Raw genomic sequence first — 24,042 nt, 5'->3', positions numbered from 1 at the left:
CGAAAGGCATCACCAGGTATTCAAAATGGCCTTCGGGCGTATTAAATGCAGTTTTCCATTCGTCACCCTGTTTAATACGAACAAGATTATATGCCCCTCGAAGGTCAATCTTGGTAAACCAACTAGCCCCCTTAATCTGAGCAAACAAATCAGAGAGCAAAGGTAAAGGGTATTGGAATTTGACCGTGATCTTATCAAGAAGGCGATAATCAATACAGGGTCTCAAGGAGCCATCCTTCTTGGCAACAAAAAAGAATCCTGCTCCCAATGGTGACGAAGACGGCCGAATATGCCCCTTCTCCAAGGACTCCTTAACATAGCTCCGCTTAGAGCCTGGAATCAAGTCAATAGCACAATCACAGTCCCTATGTGGAGGAAGGGAACTGGACTTGGGCTCATCGAATACATCCTGGAAATCTGACAAAAATTCAGGAACATCAGAAGAGGGGGAAGAGGAAATTGACATTAAAGGAACGTCACTATGTACCCCTTGACAACCCCAACTCGTCACAGACATCGATTTCCAATCCAACACTGGATTGTGTACTTGTAACCATGGAAAACCCAGTACAACAACATCATGTAAATTATGCAACACCAGAAAACGACAATCTTCCTGATGTGCTGGAGCCATGCACATAGTCAGCTGAGTCCAATACTGAGGTTTATTCTTGGCCAACGGTGTAGCATCAATACCCCTCAAAGGAATAGGGCTCTGCAAAGGCTGCAAAGGAAAACCACAGCGCCTGGCGAATTCTAAGTCCATTAAGTTCAGGGCAGCGCCTGAATCCACAAATGCCATGACAGAGAAAGATGACAATGAGCAAATCAGGGTCACAGACAGGAGAAACTTAGGCTGTACAGTACTAATGGTAACAGATCTAGCGACCCTCTTAATACGCTTAGGGCAATCAGAGATAGTATGAGCTGAATCACCACAGTAAAAACACAGCCCATTCTGATGTCTGTATCCCCTCTGTTCCGCTCTGGTCAGAATCCTATCACATTGCATAGGCTCAGGACTCTGTTCAGAGGATGCTGCCATATGGTGCACCACTTTGCGCTCGCGCAGGCGCCGATCAATCTGAATGGCTAGAGACATAGATTCGCTCAGACCAACAGGCGTGGGGAACCCCACCATAACATCTTTAAGGGCTTCAGAAAGACCCTTTCTGAAAATTGCTGCCAGAGCGTCCTCATTCCATTTAGTGAGCACAGACCATTTTCTAAATTTTTGGCAGTATAATTCTGCCGCTTCCTGACCCTGGCACAGGGCCAACAAGGTTTTTTTCCGCATGATCCCCAGAGTTAGGTTCGTCATACAATAATCCGAGCGATTGAAAAAATGCATCTACATTAAGCAATGCCGGATCCCCTGACTCACGGGAGAATGCCCAGTCCTGAGGGTCACCACGCAGCAGAGAAATAACTATTTTAACTTGCTGAGTGGGGTCACCAGAGGAACGGGGTTTCAGAGCAAAAAACAATTTGCAGTTATTTTTAAAGTTCAAAAACTTAGATCTATCCCCGGAAAACAAATCTGGAGTAGGAATTCTAGGCTTTAAGGCGGGAGTCTGAACAACATAATCTTGGAAACTCTGAACTCTTGCAGCAAGCTGATCCACACGAGAAAACAAACCCTGAACATCCATGTCTGCGCCCAAATCCACCCAGAGATTAAGAGGAAGGAAAAAGACAAAACAGACTAAAGAAAAAAAAAATGGCTCAGAACTTTTTCTTTTCCTTCTTTTGAGATGCATTCAACTCATTATTGGCCAGTTGTACTGTTATGGACTGGTAATTTAGGAGCGACATGCGACTAGCTCTGAGCAGGTGGTAACTATACAGACCGCAGTTCCTGATCTTAACACAACACTAGCAGTAGCCGTGGGATGTTCCTGTCACTCCCTGGACACCTCGTCACAGCCGGAGAACTAGCTACCCCTAAAGGTAGGAATAGGAAAGCTATCTTGCCTCAGAGAAGATCCCCAAAGGATAGGACAGCCCCCCACAAATATTGACTGTGAGAGGAGAAGGAAATGACATACGTAGTATGAAACAAGATTTAGCAAAGGAGGCCACTTCTAGCTAGATAGATAGTACAGGAAAGAACACTGTGCGGTCAGTAATAAAAACTAGAAAAAGTCCACCGCAGAGATATGCAAAAATCTCCACACCTGACTAAAGGTGTGGAGGGCAAAATCTGCAGCCCAGAGCTTCCAGCTTAGCTGAATAGATCCATACTGATAAGCTGGACAAATGAGCAAAACATAGAATGTGCTGAACAAATAAGTCCACAACAAGTGGACTGCAAAAGGACAAGCAGGGACTTATCTTTGCTGAACTGGACAGAGTGTCAGTGAAATCCAAAAGAGCAGTGGCTCCAAGCAGGAACAATTGACAACTGGCATTGATTGAGGGATAAGGCCAGACTAAAATAGCCGAGCCAGAAAGACGATCAGTGGAAGCAGCTGCTGATGCTAAATCCAAGAAGCAGCTATACCACTCAAAACCACAGGAGGGAGCCCAAGAGCAGAATTCACAAAAGTGCTACTTACAACCACCGGAGGGAGCCCAAGAGCGGAATTCACAACACCCCAGCCTATGGGCCACTCTGGCTATCATATTTGATTTTTAAGGCAAATCTTAAAGAGTTTTTCTGAACCTGTTGTCAAACATGGCCGAATTCCATCATGAATCCTAAATCTGAGCCAGTGAAAACATAATTTAATAAAAATTGATTGATTTGAAAATTTTTCTTTTATTTCCATGTAATTAAATACATCTGTTTCAAGATTGTTAGTCCTCATTAGACAAGTCGTGAGTAGCCATGTTCGTAATGGCCTCCTACTGAAGTTCTGGAAGTAAAGAGTAGGGGACACTATGTGCTGATTGATAAAAGAGAGAGCAGTCGTTGTAAACGGGAAATTCTCTAAATGGGATAATGTCAGCAGTGGGGGCCACAAGAATCTGTACTAGGATCAGTGGGGACTGCAGGAATCTGTACTGGGAGCAATGGGGGCCACAAAGATCTGTACTGGGGCAAATGCTTTTTAACTTCTTTATTAATGACCTTGTGGATGGGATTAAGAGTAAAGTATCAGTTTTTGCTGATGACACAAAACTTTGTAGGAAAACAAAAACTGAGATTGACTGTAAAATATTACAGATGGATAAGATAAGATGTTTGCATGGGCAAACACTGGTCAGATGAAGGGTAATGTTGATAAATGTAGAGTAAACCACCTTAGCAGTAATAAATGCCATTGTCTGATTTCTGCTGCCTGTAGTTTGGACAGCATGAATCATGTGTCAGGTTCCCTTCACAGATTGCTGATTAAAGCAGCAACATACATAGATAGAAGAGGGCCCCTGTGCAAGAACCATATATGGGTCCTCTGCAGTCCAATAGATCATTATAATGCACAATTCCACCTGCTTTTGAGGTAGTAGGGACCCCTTTACCTCTTGGACTCCAGTGCAGCTGAACAGGTTACACCTGTCACAGGTTTCCCACGACAGAGAGGTTTAGAAGACTGTGGTGTCTGATTCCACATACTCCTGCACTGATTAGAAGATTAGAAGTACTTCACCTTCATATTAAATTGTGCAGGTTTCTGCTAGCAGTGAAGTGGTTAAATCTGTTCAGCTGAGAGTCTCAAAAGCTTTCCAGCTTGGATGATATCAGCTGTTCAGTGTTGGCTACTCTCCCCTGCTACTTATACTCGCCTCTGGCAATCAGTACTGCCAGTGTTAGTTTTATACTGCTTGGTGTGAAGTTGGAGGTGTTTGTTGGGGAGGATTTTGGAGTGTTTATCTAAAGTCTGTTGCTTGGTGATTTGTCTGTGGGTATATTCTAATCCTCTCCTATTTGGTGGTTCCTTCATTTTACTTCCCAGTGTCCCATTCTGTTGATTGTGATTTGGTATTTTAATTTATCCCTGTACGTCTTCCCTTGTTAGTCTGGTTTCTGTATTCTTATGTACAACTACTCCCCACTTCCCTGGGTGGAAGAGGGAACATATAAGGGCTGATTCAAAAGCTTAGCAAAGTACGTGGCCCCAGCATCCTCACCATTAGAAGTAATCCAGGGATCAGGGATAGCTAGGGCGCCCCTAGCTTTAGGAATAGGGAAGGAGCCCATAACCCTGGAATATCAAACTTCAGTCGTGTGACAGTACCCATGGTGTGTCTGCCCTTGGATTAAAGGGGTTTACACTACAATACTAAAAATTAAAACTCAAGCATATGTTATTTTGCTTCCCTCACTCAAGTGTGTTCTATCTCTTTAACTCACTCTTGTAAAATGGGGGTAGAAGGGAAAACCATCAAATGCTAATAATAATATAAAGTGAATTATTCACTTAAATTGGTATTCCTGAAATTGAAAGTTATCCCCTACTGGCCGGATAGGGGATAACTTACTGATCACTGGGGGACTGACTGCTGCAACCCTCATTGAAGCCAAGAACACGTCTTTGGATCCCGAGATTCTGGCTCTGCATAGTTCCTTGTTGAATGGAGCAGTGGTGCGTATTCCCGGTCCCTGCTTCATTTGTCAATTATAGTACTCCTGGAAATAGCGCCACTGTATTCAGATTTCTCTGGCAACCCCCTGACAATCAATGGAGCAGAGGCAAAGCATGAGCACCTTAGTTCCTTAAAAGATGAGTATCAGCAGATCCCAGTTTTTGGATCCAGAGACTTATTTTCAGAAAGGCCGGGGGTCCTAGTAGCCGCATCCCCAATGATCAATAAGTTATGGGAATTCCCCTTTAATGCGAGTTGAATCATTATGTAATCTCCTAATATACAGAAGTTTTGTTTATTTATGGCTGAATGGTCTTTGATCATTGCCAATGTCAAGAAAAAACATAAAAATGAAAAATGCCTCCAGACTAGATGCCAACAGTTTCTGGTGCCAACAAGATGGGATTACAAATACGGTAAATATATCTCAATGTGTAATGAGACTAAAACTTACCATTTGTAGACACCGAAGTGCACATCCAGCTTTCCGAGCTGTTGTTATAAATGCAGTCGTGCCATAGGTTCAGAGTCTCATCTTGTGAAAGCACCCACCAAGACTGGGGATATAATAAACACAGGTAGGTTAGGCTCCACGTTCATTTTCACCCATTTAATCCTTAGCACTAACTGGCATCACATGTCATTCTCATGTCATTTTTTGTAAAAGCAGCCAATGGACATACATTCTAACATAGGCTTCAGTATTCCTACAAGGGCAGTATCACATTAAACATTGGTGGTATATGACAGGGATGTCATCACCAGAGTTCAGATCTCTGTGACTATCAATGATCACTTGAATAAATTACAGAACAATGTAGAAAAAAGTGCTGGACACGGGCTCTGCTGATAGTGACCAACTAAAGAATAGTAGATGTAGTCAAGGGTCCTTTATTGGCAAACAATTGAGGTTACGCATTTCAATACCGAATTGGCATCTTCATCAGGCCCAGTACAGTAAAAGTGCAGATTAGTGATGAGAAGGGAAAGCCCAAAGGGTGAAGAAGGCTTTTTTCTCTTTTTTTAATTTGCCTTATATATAAATCATTATACAGAATAGATATTCAAATTGCCTCTTCTGAGAAAAAGAGGACTTAAACTCTATAGCGCCACCTGTTGGAAGTAGACAGAATACAGTATACAGAATAGAAGGTTTCCTAACATTTTTCCTGTAAAATCCATTTTATCTTCGATTTTGAATGTTTTATTGCCACTCCATAAAAGTGGCGTAATACTCCGATAATATTGTTCCCAGCAGCAACCTGGGAGTTGGAGATGCATCCAGGCATCTTCCTCATGCTGTTCTCATTATATTTGAGTGCTGTTTCCATCTATTCCAGTGATTTTCCTGCCCCCCAGGGTCTGCAAGAAAAATGCTTGAGTTTCCCATTGACTTCCATTTTACTCGCCACTTGAATCAAGCCCATCTGAGCGTCCGACCTGCTCAATTAGAGTACCGAGCACTTGAGCATTTTAATGCTCGCTCATCACTAGCGTAGATGCATGTGATATATACAGTGGGGAAAAAAAGTATTCAGTCAGCCACCAATTGTGCAAGTTCTCCCACTTAAAAAGATGAGAATGGCCTGTTAACTGACATCATAGGTAGACCACAACTGTGAGAGTCAAAATGAGAAAACAAATCCAGAAAATCACCTTGTCTGATTTGGCAAGATTTATATTGCAAATTATGGTGGAAAATAAGTGTTTGGTCATTAACAAAAGTTCATCTCAATATTTTGCTATATTTCCTTTGTTGGCAATGATAGAGGTCTTCACAAGGTTGGCACACACTGTTGGTGGTATGTTGGCCCATTCCTCCATGCAGATCTCCTCTAGAGCAGTGATGTTTTGGGCCCGTCGCTGGGCAACTTTCAACTCCCTCCAAAGGTTTTCTATGGGGTTGAGATATGGAGACTGGCTAGGCCACTCGAGGACCTTCATATGCTTCTTACGAAGCCACTCATTTATTGCCCTAGCGGCAAGACCCATCCACGTTTCATCTTCAATGCCCTTGCTGATGGAAGGAGGTTTGCACTCAAAATCTCACATGGCCCCATTCATTCTTTCATGTACATGGATCAGTCATCCTGGTCCCTTTGCAGAGAAACAGCCCCAAAGCATGATGTTGCCATCCCCATGCTTCACAGTAGGTATTGTGTTCTTTGGATGCAACTCAGCATTCTGTCTCCTCCAAACACAACGAGTTTTGTTTCTACCAAACAGTTCTACTTTGGTTTCATCAGACCATATGACATTCTCCCAATACTCTTCTGGATAATCCAAATGCTCTCTAGCAAACTTCTGGTGGGCCCAGACATGTACTGGCTTATGCAGGGGGACACGTCTGGCACTGCAGGATCTGAGTCCCTGGCGGCGTAGTGTGTTACTGATGGTAGTCTTTGTAATGGTGGTTCCAGCTCTATGCAGATCATTCACTAGGTCCTCCCATGTGGTTCTGGGATTTTTGCTAACCGTTCTTGTGATCATTTTGACCCCACGGGGTGAGATCTTGCGTGGAGCCTCAGATCGAGGGAAATTATCAGTGGTCTTGTATGTCTTCCATTTTCTTACTATTGCCCCCACAGTTGATTTCACCACACCAAGCTGCTTGCCTATTGCAGATTCAGTCTTTCCAGCCTGGTGCAGGGCTACAATTTTGTTTCTGGTGTTTCTCGACAGCTCTTCGGTCTTCACCATAGTGGAGTTTGGAGTGTGACTGTTTGAGGTTGTGGACAGGTGTCTTTTATACTGATAACAAGTTCAAACAGGTGCCATTACTACAGGTAATGAGTGGAGGACAGAGGAGCCTCTTAAAGAAGAAGTTTAGGTCTGTGAAAGCCACAAATCTTGCATGTTTTTAGGTAACCAAATACTTATTTTCCACCATAATTTGCTAAATAAATCTTGCCAAATCAGACAAGGTGATTTTCTGGATTTGTTTTCTCATTTTAACTCTCATAGTTGTGGTCTACCTATGATGTCAATTACAGGCCTTTCTCATCTTTTTAAGTGGGAGAACTTGCACAATTGGTAGCTGACTAAATACTTTTTCCCCCATCATATACTAAAAAAGGCTACAAATTTGGTACGCTTTGACCTAAATAGCCTGATGAATACACCAGTTCAGTATCGAAATGCATAGCCTGAATATCTAAATAAAGGAAGCTTAACAACATCATACAACTTTCATACTGTCATTATCAAAGCTCTCCCGACATCCCACTGTTACTGTAATTCCCGGTAGCTCCATTTCTGCCTACAGCTCAACAAAAGAGAGAGGTGCTTATTTCGGCACATAATTAATGATGTGTATAAAGGAGTGAATGATTGGCTCATTTCATTAGTTAAAAGGGCTATCTGAGATTTTACATATTTTCCTCTATGGAGCTAAGAAGTTACAGGCAGGTAGGTACCAACTACCTGCCTGTTCTGCCCGGCACCAATCGCAGTCGAATCAGAGTAGTCACGCACCGCTCTTGACACCTAACTCTTTCTCTTTTGGTGTGCAGTCGACAGGGCATGCTGATTGACAATCGGTTCCTCGTTGCCTAACTGCATCAGCTTTGATGCCCCATTGACAGAGCAGACCAGAGGAGAAGATTGTGCTCTATTGACATGAGATCAAATGAAGCAGCAGAATCGCCGGCAAGAGCAGTCTGTCTCAACTGTGAGCCATCAGAGACTGCACCAAGCAGAACAAGTTCTTAGCCCCATAGGGCAAAATAGGCAAAGTCCCAGATAACTGCCGTAAGTCACAGAGAAGAGAGCTGGTTTACCTACTGAAACCGGTCTGACACAGGAAGCGCGCTGCTGCATTGAACTCAACACAGAAGTGGAGCTGCCAAAACCTGGGACCAATGTTCAGCGTAACACCCGGACATGGACAGAACTTTGATGATGAAAGTCTATTGCATTTTTCAATTTTTAACACATCTTGTGAAGTGAAAATCTTCTTAGCTGGACCACCCAATTTTGGTTTTCCTTGTTTAATCCAAATCCACCTTTATAGAACTGAATGTTCTCTACTTTTCTTACATCCTACTCATTTTAGCTTTTCTTGGATTAACCACGTGAAGACCACTCAGAGACTTTATACTTGTTCCATCATATGATGCCTCCATATGGCACCACATTGTACATTAGAATACCTTATGCATTTGCCTATGTAATATTACAATGGGCCTTTATCCTTTGAGTTTTCTGCCTTTTTCATGACTATATAACATCAATCAGTGAGCATAATAATGAGGGCTAAAGAGTGTAAAACATTTTGAATATTTTTATTTTAACTATTTAAGTGAAGAACATTTTTGAAGACAACTGTGAATGGTGGGTAACTCGAAATGCAAAAATACCGTAAAAGTGTAAGGATATCTGACTCCTAGTAACCGTATTACGGGCAATGATTAACACTATAATGGTGCATACTCCAGATATTTTCCATAAATGTTTTAACAAATGCTTTACAGTAACACTACTGAGTGTGCTATGGAATTGTAATGGGTTGTATGGGTTGTAAGTACTATATTAAATATGGAATGCAAGACAACAGCAAAAACTAAGATTCTTCATGCCACATGAATCTCATCATTGATATTTTGTAAAGAACCATTAAAATATAAAGAGTCATATACCCAGTGTCGTATGACTCAAAAAAGGAGAAAATCATGAGAACATTTTGCTGCCTGTTTGTGCCAGCTCTGATGGAGACTTTATTTACTTACGCTGTCAAGGGTGGCAACGAAGAGAATGATCAAGATGATGATGTGTAGGGCAGTTATACCAAAGAGCAGAAGACTCATTTTCCGATCGTTTATAAGAAACCTGCAGAAAAACAATGATAAGTGACCTCTTAGTACATATTGTAAAAATCATGAAGAAACTTGCAAACCAAAAAAACAGACACCTTATATGTGCTATCACCATCACATTTTGCAGATTCGGAAAGTGCTTCAGTAGATTTTGACCCTATTTAAATAGGGATTATTATATGGCTTTATGTCATATAGTCATCTGATTGAAGAAGTCTTTTGTTGTTTCCTAGTTGCTAAACATATCATAATTAAAATATTAAAACTATTATTTATAAATACATTGCAACACAGTTTGAAGAGAAGGTTAAAACTTTAGTGAAATGTCCTACTTAATATTAATGAATTTATGATTATTCTCTAATATTAGGATTGTTCCCTTTGAGGAAGCAATTGTTGTGGCACTGTTGTCTGGTGTTCCGGGACCAGGGGTTCCTTCCCTGTCTCTAACACTAGGGATGCCCTAGCTTGCCCCGTTCCCGGATTACTTCTGATGGTAAAGATGCTGGGGCCACATACCTTGCCTTAGCTCCTGAATCTGCCTCAGTTTGTACCCTTCCCCCACCCAGGGAAGAGGGAAGTAGTAATGTACCGAAATACACTAACTAGACTAACAAGGTAATACAAACAGGGATAAAGAAAAATACCAGTCATACAAATATGCACACATATATAACAGAGGTAAACACTGGGAAGTTGAGGATGGGGTTAAACTAAAGTGGGAGAAGGAGGGGAAATTAGCACACACCCAAAACCTAGCAACAGTCGCAGATAAATCTATCAAACGCCTTCTCCAATAACAACCACCAACAAACTCCAGCCATGCAGCATAAGCTATCTCTGACAATGAGTGCTTGCCAGGACCCAGATTGTATAGGAGATGGGAGTGTAAACAGTGAGCAGCTGAGCTTTAATGCAGGAAAGCTTCCAGGAGCTCTCAACTGAGCAGATTAACCCCTGCACTGCTAAAATAAATGTACACAGTTTAATATGAAGGCGAAGTGCTTCTAATCAGTGCAGGAGTAGGAGAAATCAGACACTGCAGTCTTCTGGCTCTTCTTTGTTGTGGTAAACCCAAGACAGCAAGGTAATACCACAGGTAGGGAAATGGGAAAATCCTGTCCTTTGTATTTCATCTTTCCTGTCAAAATACAAGTGTGGCAACCCCAGGGTCCTGGTCGTCACAGTAGCATTGCTTTCCTCACAGGGAGAGTGATGTTATGCTTGAAGGCTAGAAGGGATAACTGCAACCAGGTACCACAAACATGCAACACATTCACACTCCAGGCCACCAGGGGGAGCTTTTGATCCTACTTGCTAGGTGACTCCACATTTATATATATATAACTGATAGTCTGTAGGGAAAGTTAGTCAGTTCTTGCCAGGACACAGACTGTCTGAGGCAGAGGAGGGTTTTACGGAGCTGTGTAGCCTCAGTGCAGCAGTTCCTGGAAAGAGACATTTAGAAGGCCGAATTGATTGCAGCGAACATGCAGGAGAGCAAAGCACAGGAGAGAATACCAGGGGGAGACTAGCCCCGAGTAGGCTGCCTCCTTCTGAGGCGCAGAGACCGGTAGCTGGAACACCGAGGTTGTAAGGACCTCTATGACTTACATCAGAGACTGGCAGGACAGCTGAACTCTACTTTACCTGTTCGACCTAACACCCAGGAGGCACGGTGGCACCCCTCAGAGGCCGGGGCGTGTTACAGTCCCTATAAACAGCCTCAAGCCACCAGTCATATGGGTTATGTCCTATCCTACCCGGGGACAGAGAGAGAGATAACATCTGTGAGGACCTTATGTGGAGCTTTAAGCCGTAAGGAACTACAACACAACGGCGCTAGAGGAAGGCTTTTGATTTCTACCTGGGTAAGGGGACTCCTAGCTTGCCTTCAAGCCAGCCAGACCCTGCCTGCCCTGTGATCTGATGCTATGGACTGTGGATGCTGAAGTTTTCAGTAAACCAAGGTAAAGAGACTGCAACCTTGTGTCCTCGATCTTTACTGCGCTCCTCACCATCTTCCAACCACTCCATGGGAGCCCTGTGGATACACTTCACCTGTGGGAATTTATACCATCTGGCTGCCATAAAATCACCCCAGAGGACCCCTTAAAGTAGCGTCGGTCCCCACTGACCGAATACCACAGGTGAGGTCACGAACACAAAACTTTTTTCCCTTTAAAAACCTTTCCCTTTTACATGGGCGCCTAGGGCCACGGACTGGGTCGCGGCCACCGTGACATCCCCCTGTGAACACCACCAGACCCGGTACCGAGTACCCCACGGCCCTGGCGGGTGACTCACAAGCACCCACAATATCAGAGCATCTTTTGGTTGTCCCATGTGCAGGCATAATTATAAGCCCCAAAGACGCATGAGAAGACAACCCTATCTGAATCTGAGTCAGTCACTTTCCACAAAGGTTTATTTATAATTGACTGATTCGCAAATAGCTAATTGAACCTTATTGTTGATATGCATTTTTGCATGCAATGTTGCAACAATTTAGTTAAAGGAGACCTTTCACTGGATTTTTTTAAATTTTGACCTGACAATCTCCTCCAATTGGTACTGCTCCACTGATTTTAGAACATTTTTTCTTTTCCTTCTGTGCCACTCTATTCCAAAGTTATACCCCTGGAAAATAATGACACAAATTTTCCCGTCAACCAATACTACAGAACCTCTCTGTGGGCGTGGCCATGTTTTGATTGGCCAGCATCAGAAGAGAAAATATAAACACCCACCGCGAAGTTCTGTGGCATACGCCCAGTTGGTTGATGGGAAAATTTGCACCATTATTTCAGGGGGGACATAACTTTAGAACAGAGGGACACAGAAGAAAAATAAAAACTTTTCCAGAATCAGTGGAGCAGGAGATAATTAAGTTTAATTTTAAAAAATCCATATCTCCTTTAATAAACATCCTTTCAAATGTGCTCATTGGGGAAATATTGGCATCAATGAGGGGATCCGGGCTCAGGGCTTCCCTCTGATGAAAATCACCAATCATATGCTCAGGAGCGGACACAAACAATAGAGGGTCCTTGTGCAAGAACAGCATATGGGCCCTTTTTGCAGTCCAATTGCTCAACATAATGCACAATTCCACCTGCTTTGGAGGTGGAAGTGGCCCCCTTACATCTTGGACCCCTGTACGGCAGCACAGGTTGCACCAATAGTATGTCTGCCCCTGCATATTCATATTCATGGAGGGGGTGGTTTCCTAATATTATAAATCCAAACAGATAAGGTTTGTATAGGGCACCATTCACACAGATATGGCTGCTCCCATGAATGTTAGGCGTGCGGAGTGGTTGTTTCTTTAGTATTTTGCACCTGTTCTTCCTCCTCCTTTATTATATCATAGCAGTAGGAGGTGGTGCACGGCAGGCAATAGAGCTGGAGTGACAGAGGCTTCAGATCTACCATAGTCCTTCAGCCTCATTTGCATATCAATTCAAACGCTGATTTCTCAGTAATGGAAGAACGGACTGGCCATGTGAAGGTATTGCCGGACTTGTCTTTGAAGAGCTATATGCGCATATAGTTAGTTTTGGGTTAGTTAGTTAGATTCCATTCAGGAGTTGTAAGCTGGCATGTTTTGTATAGGTGGCGGGATGACCTTCAGAGCCATTTTTTCTGTGGATCTATACTTATAACTAGTTATTGCAATCTTTCGTGTATTACATGATCAGTAAAATACTAATCACTTAATCACGTAATCTCCTGTGTAACTTTCTAAACCACCTGGCGTAAAAGTCTATGGAGATTTAACACAAGACTCACAAATGTCACTTTCTATCAGACATCATAGATCCAAGTTTTCCATGGCAGCTGGCTTCATAACCATAAGATCCAATTAATCTTGTGCAGTTTCTGAACAGAATATATAAAGTCTCCATCCTACAGGGACATTCATGTCATCACATTGAGTGGTCACAAACTCACAACTTGCACTAAGAATGGTCTATCCATACATGGCTGCTGGCCAAAATAACGACCCTATACACAAATATAAATGGGATTTTATGGTATCAGAACATGCCAGATCTGAGGGACGGTGGTGGATTACTTTCTGAGACTACATATACAGCACTATTTATAACCGTGCACCCACACATCGGGACTAGGAAGTTCAGAAGGTTATGGTCACCACATTCTTCCTCGGCCTCCTGAGTCTTCTCCTCCTCCATGGTTCTCCTCTCTGGTCCTGTTTATCCCTCTGGAAATGTGTTTTCCTCTTTCTGTGCTCTATGCCAATGTTACACCCCTCTGCCCACAACTTCAGACACAGGGTGAGATCAGCACGGTCTGAAATAACATGATAAATGATGACTGAACTACTCCAGATTCTCTCGGAGAAGCGTAAGACCATGTTCTCACATATTTGCTGCAGAATATTAGAACTAATTCTGCACATTCAATCTGCAATACAAAATGTTATGATGCATGTGAATGGGGTCTAGGAAAAATCTATGCAAATTTCAGATTATTTTGTGGACTGAAATTTATCATCTACACTTTTGTAATGGTCTTTCACCATTAGAAGTGGAGTCTAAGGGGGAATGTTTCTGCCTTTGGAGAGTGCCAAGTCAGCATATAGAGACTTATAGGCCTTTAAATGCTCCTCTCGGAATTTAAATATGCAAATAATCTCTTCAGAGAGGAAGAGAATTGGAACTCTAAAGGTACCTTCACACGAAATGACTTTACAACGAGAACGACAACGATCCGATCGCTGCAGCGTCGCTGTTTACATCGCTGTAGAGATGTCAAACACAGCAGCTCCAGAACGACGCAGGAGCGATCCTGTGACGTAACGGTGATGCACTTATCGTTCTCACAGGTCGTTAGCTCCATGTTTAACATCGCTGGCATCGTTGCTTTTGCTGTCAAACACGACGATACACGCCGATCTGACGACCAAATAAAGTTCTGAACTTTAATCAACGACCAGCGATATCACAGCAGGATCCAGATCGCTGCTGCGTGTCAAACACAACGATATCGCTATCCAGGACGCTGCAACGTCACGGATCGTTGTCGTTCTCGTTGTAAAGTTGTTTCGTGTGAAGGTACCTTAATGCCACCTGTTGGGAGTAGAAATCCTAAAAGTCAATATTGACCTTTTAAAAAGCCTTGCCACATGAATTACCCTTTAATATAGTGAACAGGGGAAAAAATACAAGTGGGGCGAAACGGTCTAAAAAATGCAATCCACCCCTAATTTTTTTCAATTTATTTTTACAGTGCTCAATTATGAACTCGGTTGACGAAATATTGGCTGCATATTGCACATTTGCCTCCTATTGATATGAATAGGGAGTGGATGTGCAGTACCCAGCTGCGGCCACCATACAGCCGATGCAGCTGTGCTGTGCAGCTCCGTACCTGAACAATTCCAGCCTCCGCCAACATTGGGAACAGCTGATTGGTGGAGGGTGCTGGGTGTCGCACCCCCACTGATCAGACATTGATGACTTATCCTAATGATAGGCCATCAATGTTTAAGTCTCAGGAATGCCTAGCCTAAATAGATTTGTATCCTTACAGTGTCTCTAATACAACCATTAAATGTAAATTATGTATGGTGAATGATCGCATTTTGTAAGAAGAGTTTATGTTCTGTTCGTCAGCGATGAATGTAACTGTGAACCCTGAAGATTCTAGTAAACGTCTCTGCCTTGGGCACATCTGGCTCGATATCAGGAGGCATTCCTTCTTCATTCCAGTAAACAGTGGAGCAATTGACAAATAGTCATACTTTCCTCGCATGAAAACTGTTAAGTTTAGAAACTCCCCTGTTCCGCTACACAGCCACCATTCAGTGAGCTGCTCATGTGCCAATCATATTTGGTTTATGAAGGTACTGAGAAATATAAACTAGTGTCCAGTTATGCTACAGATAATTGCAGCTACTTGGAGCTAAGACATTAGTATCTGATTATTAAATACGGAATAACGTACTCCCAAATATGTATTCGGATGTTTCCAAGGGGTTCTGTGGTCAAATGAAGACTTGACGTTTCTGTAAGCTTGTGATATTATTAATAAAGTATTTTATTGGGTTCATTACGGTATATAACACATATTCCTGCCTCAGAGCCTTTGTAAGAAAAGGATGTAGCATTAATCCCTTCAAATGTCTTTAGTTTGACATTTAAAGTGGATCTGTCACCAGATCAAAAGTGAACATTTTTTTCTCTTATTTTATTCCTGCCGCTCCTCTGAGTATTCCGGTTTTTGTTTTTTTTTTAAATGCACCATACGGTTCCAGAGATACATGACTTTTATTTAGTGCTGATTTTTATGGACTTTACAAGAGGGCGTGGCTCACAGCACTCTCTGGAGGCGTGTCTGTAGACTGCTCTGCATAATTACCCTGTGAGCCACACCCCCTTAGTAAAGACAATAAAAATCACAGCTAAATAAAAAGGTTCGTATCTTTTCAATGGAACGGCGGATAAAAAAAAAGTTTTAAAAATTTAGAAAACTTAGGGATGCATAAGGAATAAAATAAGAGGAAACTCTGGTCACTCTTGATCTGGTAACAGATCCTATTTAAAGGGGTTTTCCACTACTTGGACAAGCCCTTCTTGATCTAAATGTTTGGCCCCAATAAAATAAAAAAATCTGATTATTCACCTCCCTTGCTGGCGCTGTTCCTGCACTGTCGGCACTCACATTTTGGGGTCTGCCATGTGGCTGTTGTAACACGTGAGCCTGGCACCCAATCAGCGCTGGCGTCACTGTCCCCACCTTCTTACAAATTGAACATGAAGAGGAAGTCAGAGATCAGCAGCAGCCCGAACTAACTCTTCATGTTCAATTCGTATTCGGGGACAGTGACACCAGTGTTCACTGGGCGCCAGGCACCACAAGTCACAACAGCCGGGAATCCGAGTACCAATACCACTGGAACGTCACCAGCATGGGAGATGAGTGTAAGCTATTTTATTTTATCAGGGCCAAACATATAGATCAAGAGGTGGTTGTCCTAGTAGTGAAGAACCCCTTTACGAAGTCTTATTATCACAAAAAGTAATGTCATATCCCTAGAATATGTCATTTCATTATTAGTGGGAGTCTTCCCTCTGCGTTCCATGCTGCCCACCTCAGAGAAGTCCTCTTGGCTTCCTTCTTATAGTACAGCAGCACTCCAACTGGCTTGACTTAGGGAACTCCAAAACAACTCCACTGCCCTTCACTAAAAAGTGACTAGACATGTGTCATGTATACCTAGGGTCCTCTGATTGCTTCCCACTGTGTGCTCTTCCCAATTTCAAGCCCAATATTCCAGTATTTTAGCATCCAAGGTGGCCACCAGAGATTCATGTGGAATCGAGTGGTGAGTCTAAACCAAAGCTCCGCAGCACAGGAGAGGCAATGTTGGACATGGTTTAGATTTACCAATGTGTTCCTCATGTTAATGTGATGGTCATATTGGATTAAGGAGGACCACAATGCCAGTCTTGGAGGAGAAGCAAACAGAGGGCACCAGACAAATGTCAAATGAAGGGTTGCTTTAACTAGTATGTAGTTTAGGTAATAAACCTACATATGTATAATGAGCAAGACTATAAGACCATAACACATATAGATTGAAAAACCTATAAAGAATAAGTGGAAGGCACAGGGAGATATAGATGAAAGCTAAATTTTATTGAAGAATTAATTAAAATGTGTGAGACACAAGATAATCAAAGCTAGTGCAAGCAATAGATACAGGCATTTGAGCAAATAAACTGCATATAATTTAAGTGGTGTACTATACAAAATGTAGGACTAATATTGCAAACAGATACCACTATATAGGAAATAACATAAGATCCAGAGGGATAGCTAGGGGTTTTGGTTCGGGGGGGCAAACTTATGAGTGGCCCTTAACCAGGTAACCTTGATTACAACTGGGTGATGCACCCTAATAGTGGAGGAGAACCTCAGCAGATGACCGCACCATTACTAAAAATAATCTCTATATAAAGACCAACACTGATATTACCACCATATGGTTAGTGGTAGATACCAGTCCTGCAGAACATATAAGTTACAGCACAGTTACAGATAATGACTTACAGATGACGTTCCTTCTGATGGAATTGTTCACTTTTCCCGTCTTTTCCATCTGGCCCCCCATAGGCAGACTCTATATAGTATAATGCAATCCCCATAGGCAAACTCTATATAGTATAATGCACTCTCCATATGCAAACTCTATATAGTATAATGCACTCTCGATATGCAGACTCTATATAGTATAATGCACTCCCCATAGGCAGACTATATTGTACAATGCATTCCCCATAGCCAGACTCTATATAGTCTAATGCACTTCCCATAGACAGACTCTGTAGTATAATGCACTCCCCATAGACAAACTCTATAGTATAATGCAGCCCCTTATAGGCAGAATCTATAGTATAATGCAGCCCCCCATAGGCAGACTCTAATATTATGCAGCCCCCCATAGGCAGACTGTAATATAATGCAGCCCCCCGTAGGCGGACTCTAATATAATGCATCCCCTTAGGCCTCTATAGTATAATGCACTGCCATAAAAAAATACAATGCTCACCTTTGTTCCTCCTGGTTCCTCCGCAGCTCCGAGCTCATGCACATCTCCAGACAGCAGGCGCCGAGTAGTGACGTCATCGCGACCCCTGTCAGTGTTTGTATTAGAGACGTCAGACACTGACAGGGGGATGATGGGAGAGGGAGCGTAATACTACATTTCTCATCAATGCGGTCAGCTGTATCAGAATCCAGCCAATACAGTTGAACCTGTGATAATGGGCGGGGAGGCCCATTGCTGGCACCGGGCCCCTCCGCCTGCTCAGGGGCCCCATAGGGATTGATTCTCTCTGCTCTGCTGCCACGCTGATACAGTTACAGTAGCCTAGCTCTGGGTAGGCCCACTCAGAGTGCAGGGAAGATATAAATACCATAAGTGAAAAATGTAAACATGCACTGTGGCATAGGGAAGGTCTCACCAGACAATGGAAGAACTGCACCGAAAATACATTTCGCATCTAGCTTTCTCAAGCTTTTCTTTTATAGTTTAGGTAGTTACATTTGAATAACTACCTAGACTGGCCCATAGTGGGACGGTCTAGTGTTAGGGAAAGTGCTGGAATTCCTGTAAGTTGTTAGATAAGGTTTGGAGAATAAAGAGAGGAGAGCTGCATGCAAGGGTGACTTCAAATGAGAGGAGACTAAGAATGAGGGATAATGCGATCCTGAGAAGTGACTGACGAGACAGAGTGGCCTCCTGCACAGATGACCTTGGATAGGACACAGAGTCACAAACCCCAGAGCTTATAACGCAGGAGGTAATGGACCTAAGCAGGACTGAGTTTGATGGACAAGTGGGGTCCCAATGACTCAAATAGTGGAAGAAATAGCATGAGTAAATGAAGAGCAAGTAAGGAGAATTGCTGATCAGGACAGTAGCATTAAAGCTGGGCTGTGGCAGAGTAGGATGAATGAGTGTTCCTCACTAGCCTTGGAGTAAACTATGAAGGAAGAGGTTTGGAAGTAAAAAATGCTTTATACTGTAAAGAAAATGTCCATAAGACTTTGTACCCCCTATCCCTTGTTTATAACCTTTACCAAGCTACCACCCAGTAAAGAGTATGTGTTTGAATGGAAGTCTCCCTCATTGAAATGTAAAACACGATTCTAGCCAGCCCACACCACCAACTAAACGGGTATGGTGGCCTCACGGTAGAAGTCTACACACTCAGTCAGGACCCACACATTCATGTGTAGCACGCTGGGGCGTAAAAGGAGAAGAGTGCCTTGCCTGCAGCTATTGCCCCGTGCTGCACTACATGTGTGTGACTTCATACTATATTTCCTCCTCCTGTGCTTGCTTGCTTGCTTGTTTACCCCTTGGTCACGTAGAACACAGGGGAGCCCAGAGTCCGTCTACAATCAGGCAAAGCCTGGTGCTGATGCAGAGTCAGAGTTGTGCTGCTGAGTGCACCCCCAAAACCCACAAAATCAAGTTGATAATTCACAGCCTCCAGGTGTCCCAGCAGCTGGAAGCTCCAGTAACATTAAAGTCTCCCTGAAAGGCTCCCTCAAGGTTTCCGGGAACTGGTGGCTGTGAACTCTGGTAACCTTAGTTCACAGCCTCCAGGTGTTCCCAGCAACTGGGAACTCCAGTAATCTTAACATCTCCTAGCTGTGTGCATATGTTGCATTTTTACCGCATTTTGCCCGTTTTTTAATTGCATTTTTTTACCTACGTTTTTGTACAGCAATGAATGCTGTTCAAAGCTAGTTGAAAAAAAAGGAAAACGTGCTTAGTTAAAGAGATAGATAGAGGGATAGATAGATAGATAGATAGATAGATAGATAGATAGATACAGAGAGATAGATAAATACAGTAGCTGGCAGATATCTAACAGCATTCTGGGAATAAAATACATAAATAAATACCGTAAATGGCCTCAGGTCCCCCCTATTTTTAATAACTAGCTATGGCAAAGCAGACAGCTGCGGGCTGATATTTTCAGGGTGTGACGGGCCATGATTATTGGCCTTTTCCCAGCCTAAAAATACCAGCCTTCAGCTGCCCCAGAACTGCCACATCACACTAGATGCCCCAATTCTGGCGTCCTGTCTCAGCTCTTCCCAATTGCCCTTGTAGCAATTGTTGTAATGGGATTAGGGGTTGCTGACAGCAGCTGGCGCTGACACCAAACCCTGGGTTTAGTAATGGAGAGGTGTCAGTCAGACACCGTAACCTTGCAAGTAAAAATCAGTGAACACACACACACAAACACCACACACACAGAAAAGTCGTTTTAACAGAAAAAACCCAGACACCCTCTTTCACCATTTTTTTTCCCCAAAAAATCTTACGCCTATGGATCCACCATAATCCACATCGATGTCCCACAATGAACCTCATCCAAAATTCCAGCATAAGGAGCCCCTTTCTCTGAATGGGGCTTCGTAGGCTCACACCAGCACACACTGCCGGATTTCGCAGTGTTCTGCGATAGCTTCCAGTATGTGTGACCGGGGGTGACATCAGTGAGTATACCGCCGGTCACAGTTTTCCATGCTGTCACAGTTGTCATCAACCCCAAATCCCATTACCCCGATTTCCTCCGCATCAGGGCAATCGGGAAGAGCTGAAAAAGGGCACTAGAATTGGAGCATCTAATGTGATGTGCCAGTTCTGGGGAGCTGAAGGCTGGTATATTTAGGCTGGGAAGGGGCCAATAACCATGGTACTTTCCAGCCTGATACTATCAGCCCGCAGCGATCTATTTTATTGGATCGCCAATAGATGCTACTGCGCAGGTGTGGCCGGCACCATCTTGGTGGAGACATTTTTTTCCTCTAGCGAAATGGAGCTGGCGGTGGTGCCTGTGCACTAGCATCTATTGTGTTCCAAATTATGCTACAGCGCAGACACGGCCGGCGCCATTTTAAGGAAGAATTTTTTTTTCTCAAGAAAATTATATCACTAAATAAAATGAATATATAGATATTATAGATCGTATCATGCTACAGCGTAGGCACCTGCGTCTGCATGATGAATGTCATTTTTTTTCCCAAAAATAAGATATCAGTATGTAAAATAGGGGGCAGGTCAGTGAGGGATCAGTTACCTGTCATAAGCCATAAGGATGAATATCTAATCAGAGCACCACATAAAGACCCCCACAGGCCGCCCCGGAGCACGAGCATATCATTACCTCTAAACTTCCATTATACTCAATACTCGGGTTGAGCACCCGAACATTATGATTTGCTCAATTCAAGAAGCAAGCACCCGAGCATTTTAGTGCTCGCCCATCATTAGGTATCAATCCTAAAAAAGCAGGTGGACGAACAAAAGCACAGAAATTGTGATAAATTTAAAGCACTGATTCCAAGATAGGGCGGCCATTGGTCAGGATTTGGCCCAGAAGCTGATATCAGGCTGCCAGGGCAACTAGCAAAAGTCTTACAGAATAAGGGTCAACACTGGGTTTTTGCATAAACTTTATATATTTGTCAAATAAACTTTAAAAACTTATAAAATGCTGATATAATTGTACTTCAGTAACCATAGAAACATCTGTCAAAAACATTTAAAAACACTTAAACGGCAAATTTTCTGAAGACCAACAATTCGTGTCAGTTTCATAACTTTTGGCCAGGATTGTTTGTTTGGGGCAAAGTGAATGGTGTCTTTGAAAACGATAATTCGTTTCGCAATAAACAATCCCTCATAAAGCTATGTCTATAGGAAAAAAAGATTATGGCTCTCGAAAGATGGGGAGTTAAAAAAGTGGAAAAATGAAAATTGGTCCCCCTGGTGAGAGTTAGACAGTAGCTGATTTTTAGAGAAACGTTGCCTACAGCCGAACTGCCCCCTAAGGGATGTGTTACATAATTTTGACCACAGAATGGATTACTATTAGTGGATAGCTGCCTCCTTGATTAGTTCACTGATGGGTATATACATTCAGGGCCTATGAATATTTCCCGACTGCTCACCTAGGCACCGCAACCAGGATTTTTCCACAGTTTGTCTTTCCACTGCAAACTTAATTAGGAAATTGGAAACACTGTTAATCATTCCTGCTAAAAACGAATGGAAATGGTTATACTATACATAATCCCCCCCAATCATCCACGAAGGGGGTCTCTAACCCTACAATTGTCCTTGTTATGTGCCGTGCCCCCCTCTACAAGCTGTCAGGAATGTGTACAGGGTATCCAAAGTAGTGCTGGAGAATTCTGCACCACAGGCAGAGGCCGCCCGAAAACAAAAAGGGAATAAGATTTATTGTGGCAATGTGAACGCTCAGATGAATGAAAGTACATAAACCCGCACCCATGTGGAGAAAGAGATAGAGAGAAAAATATCATTTAACTTCCTGCGACTTACACAAAAATGTCCCTATGTTCTGCTAAAATGAGAAGCAGATGTGAGTCATCTGACCGCAGCCCGGGCCCCTTCCCACACCATGTGCTTCACGCACTGAAAATTCGATTTCTAGCTTATTTCATTCTCATGCTACTATGCTGCGAGGTGCACACACCCTTGTATGAATCCTGGGTTTACTTAGGACGTTCATGAAAAATGGGTGACACTGAGATACCGTAGGCCCCATAGGAGGCTATAGGCACTGGAATAATGCGCCATATAACAGCTCTCTCGTAGATTTGACTTCTTTCCGGAATCATCGAAATTTAGAAGTTGTTCCTTTAAAGTCCGGGTTCAGATGAGCATACGTAAAAGAGCTAAAGTCCGGGTTCAGATGAGCATACGTAAAAGAGCCTTTTTTAATAAGTAAAAAAAAATCCTGACTATTTTTCTTCTATATCATCATCAATATGCCATTTTTACATCTGACGCAGACGGAAAGGGGCTCCTGTTTGTTTATTTGCCCCCTGTGTGTCTTTGATGGGACCCACTTGCTGATTTGAAAGCTGCCCCCATACCTCTCAGGCCCTTGTGCAGCTGCACTAATAAATCCGCCCCTGTGTATGACGTCCGTTAGTCTGTTTTTAGCATCCATTTGGAATCCAGTTTTGACATCAAGAAATTAATAAATAATAATAATACAATTCAAAATACAGCTAATAATCTCAATGGATCTATAAAAAACAGATGGCATATGGATGTTAAGCCGTATAGAATCGTTTTTTGAACGTCTGATCCAAAATACAGATCCAAGTGGTGCAAGCTGTGACTTTTTGCACGTGGACCGCCATATTTATTTGCATTGGTCAGTGTCATGTCCGCATGCTACCAGTTTTGCATAAGGAGCGAGTCTCCATTCCTCGTAACGAGTCCAAACTCTGAGTCCCAAATCAGAAGGCGAGTCACAGTCCCAGCGCCATCGTTTGATCCAGCAGAAACTCATTACAGACTATCAAGTCTGATCAAGTAATCAATAAGGAATACAAAATGCCTTTTAGGGTATGAGCACATGGCGGCATTTACACGCCGGTACAACTGCTCTCCCAGGTGAAACGGCTTCAGAAAATCTGTGGCGGTCTTTTTCCATAGGTGGTTCTGTAGGTGTCTTAGCCGTTGTTCTTGTGACGTCTTTCTCCCTGGGCAGGTGGAATTGGAATAAAAGTCAACAAATAATGACTATGTCACTTTTTTAACCAATTCCGAGTTTCCCAAATCCCTAAAAGACGTGACTCATTGATAAGTCGCTTTGCGTTGCTGTGCTCTATGTTCATTTTATGGGTCACTTTTGTGGCATGGACATATCCTAAGTTTCTATAAATGAAAACCGGTCATGTATATGCAGCGCCCCAGAGTCCTGGTCGTTGCAGTACTGTGGCTCCGCCACTATGGGGAGCTATGGTACGTCTGATGGCACTGAAGGAGTTCATCTGACCAGGTATCACAGACACCAATACATTTCACAGTCGGGCCTCCAGGGGGAGCTAAGGGTTCTATTCATTAGGCCACTCCTCACATACTGGTAAAACTGGGGGTCAGGCAGGAAGATAGAGGAGAAAGCTGACTGGGTTGGAACCAGGCAACACCTTGTGGCAGAGGGTGTTGCAGGGGAAGATACAGTAGGGTCTCTGTCAGGGGTGGGATCCTGACAGAGGCTTGGCAACTTGAACGAACGTAACGGGACCGTGCCTGCTCAGGATAGCGGCGGTGCCCAAGGAAGGATTAGAAGTGAGATAGATTGTGCTGAGTGAGAAACGAGAT

General features: G+C 43.1%; 1 protein-coding gene across 1 annotated transcript in view; it reads right to left on the bottom strand.

Moving 5' to 3' along the window:
• EMP3 (epithelial membrane protein 3 (MAM blood group)) overlaps positions 1 to 24,042 on the bottom strand; it is a 51,575-nt gene that overhangs the window by 14,889 nt on the left and 12,644 nt on the right. Inside the window, exons 2-3 of the mRNA XM_077259493.1 lie at positions 9,258 to 9,357; positions 4,985 to 5,087 (exon numbers count right to left, since the gene is read on the bottom strand). Coding sequence (XP_077115608.1) covers positions 4,985 to 5,087; positions 9,258 to 9,335 — 181 coding nt within the window. The 5' untranslated portion in view covers positions 9,336 to 9,357. The remainder of the gene's footprint in view (positions 1 to 4,984; positions 5,088 to 9,257; positions 9,358 to 24,042) is intronic.

Source organism: Ranitomeya variabilis, chromosome 4, assembly GCF_051348905.1.
Source record: "Ranitomeya variabilis isolate aRanVar5 chromosome 4, aRanVar5.hap1, whole genome shotgun sequence".
Classification (NCBI taxonomy): Eukaryota; Metazoa; Chordata; class Amphibia; order Anura; family Dendrobatidae; genus Ranitomeya; species Ranitomeya variabilis.
Note: the sequence above shows the minus strand (reverse complement) of the source record. Positions and strands in the feature narration are given on the sequence as shown.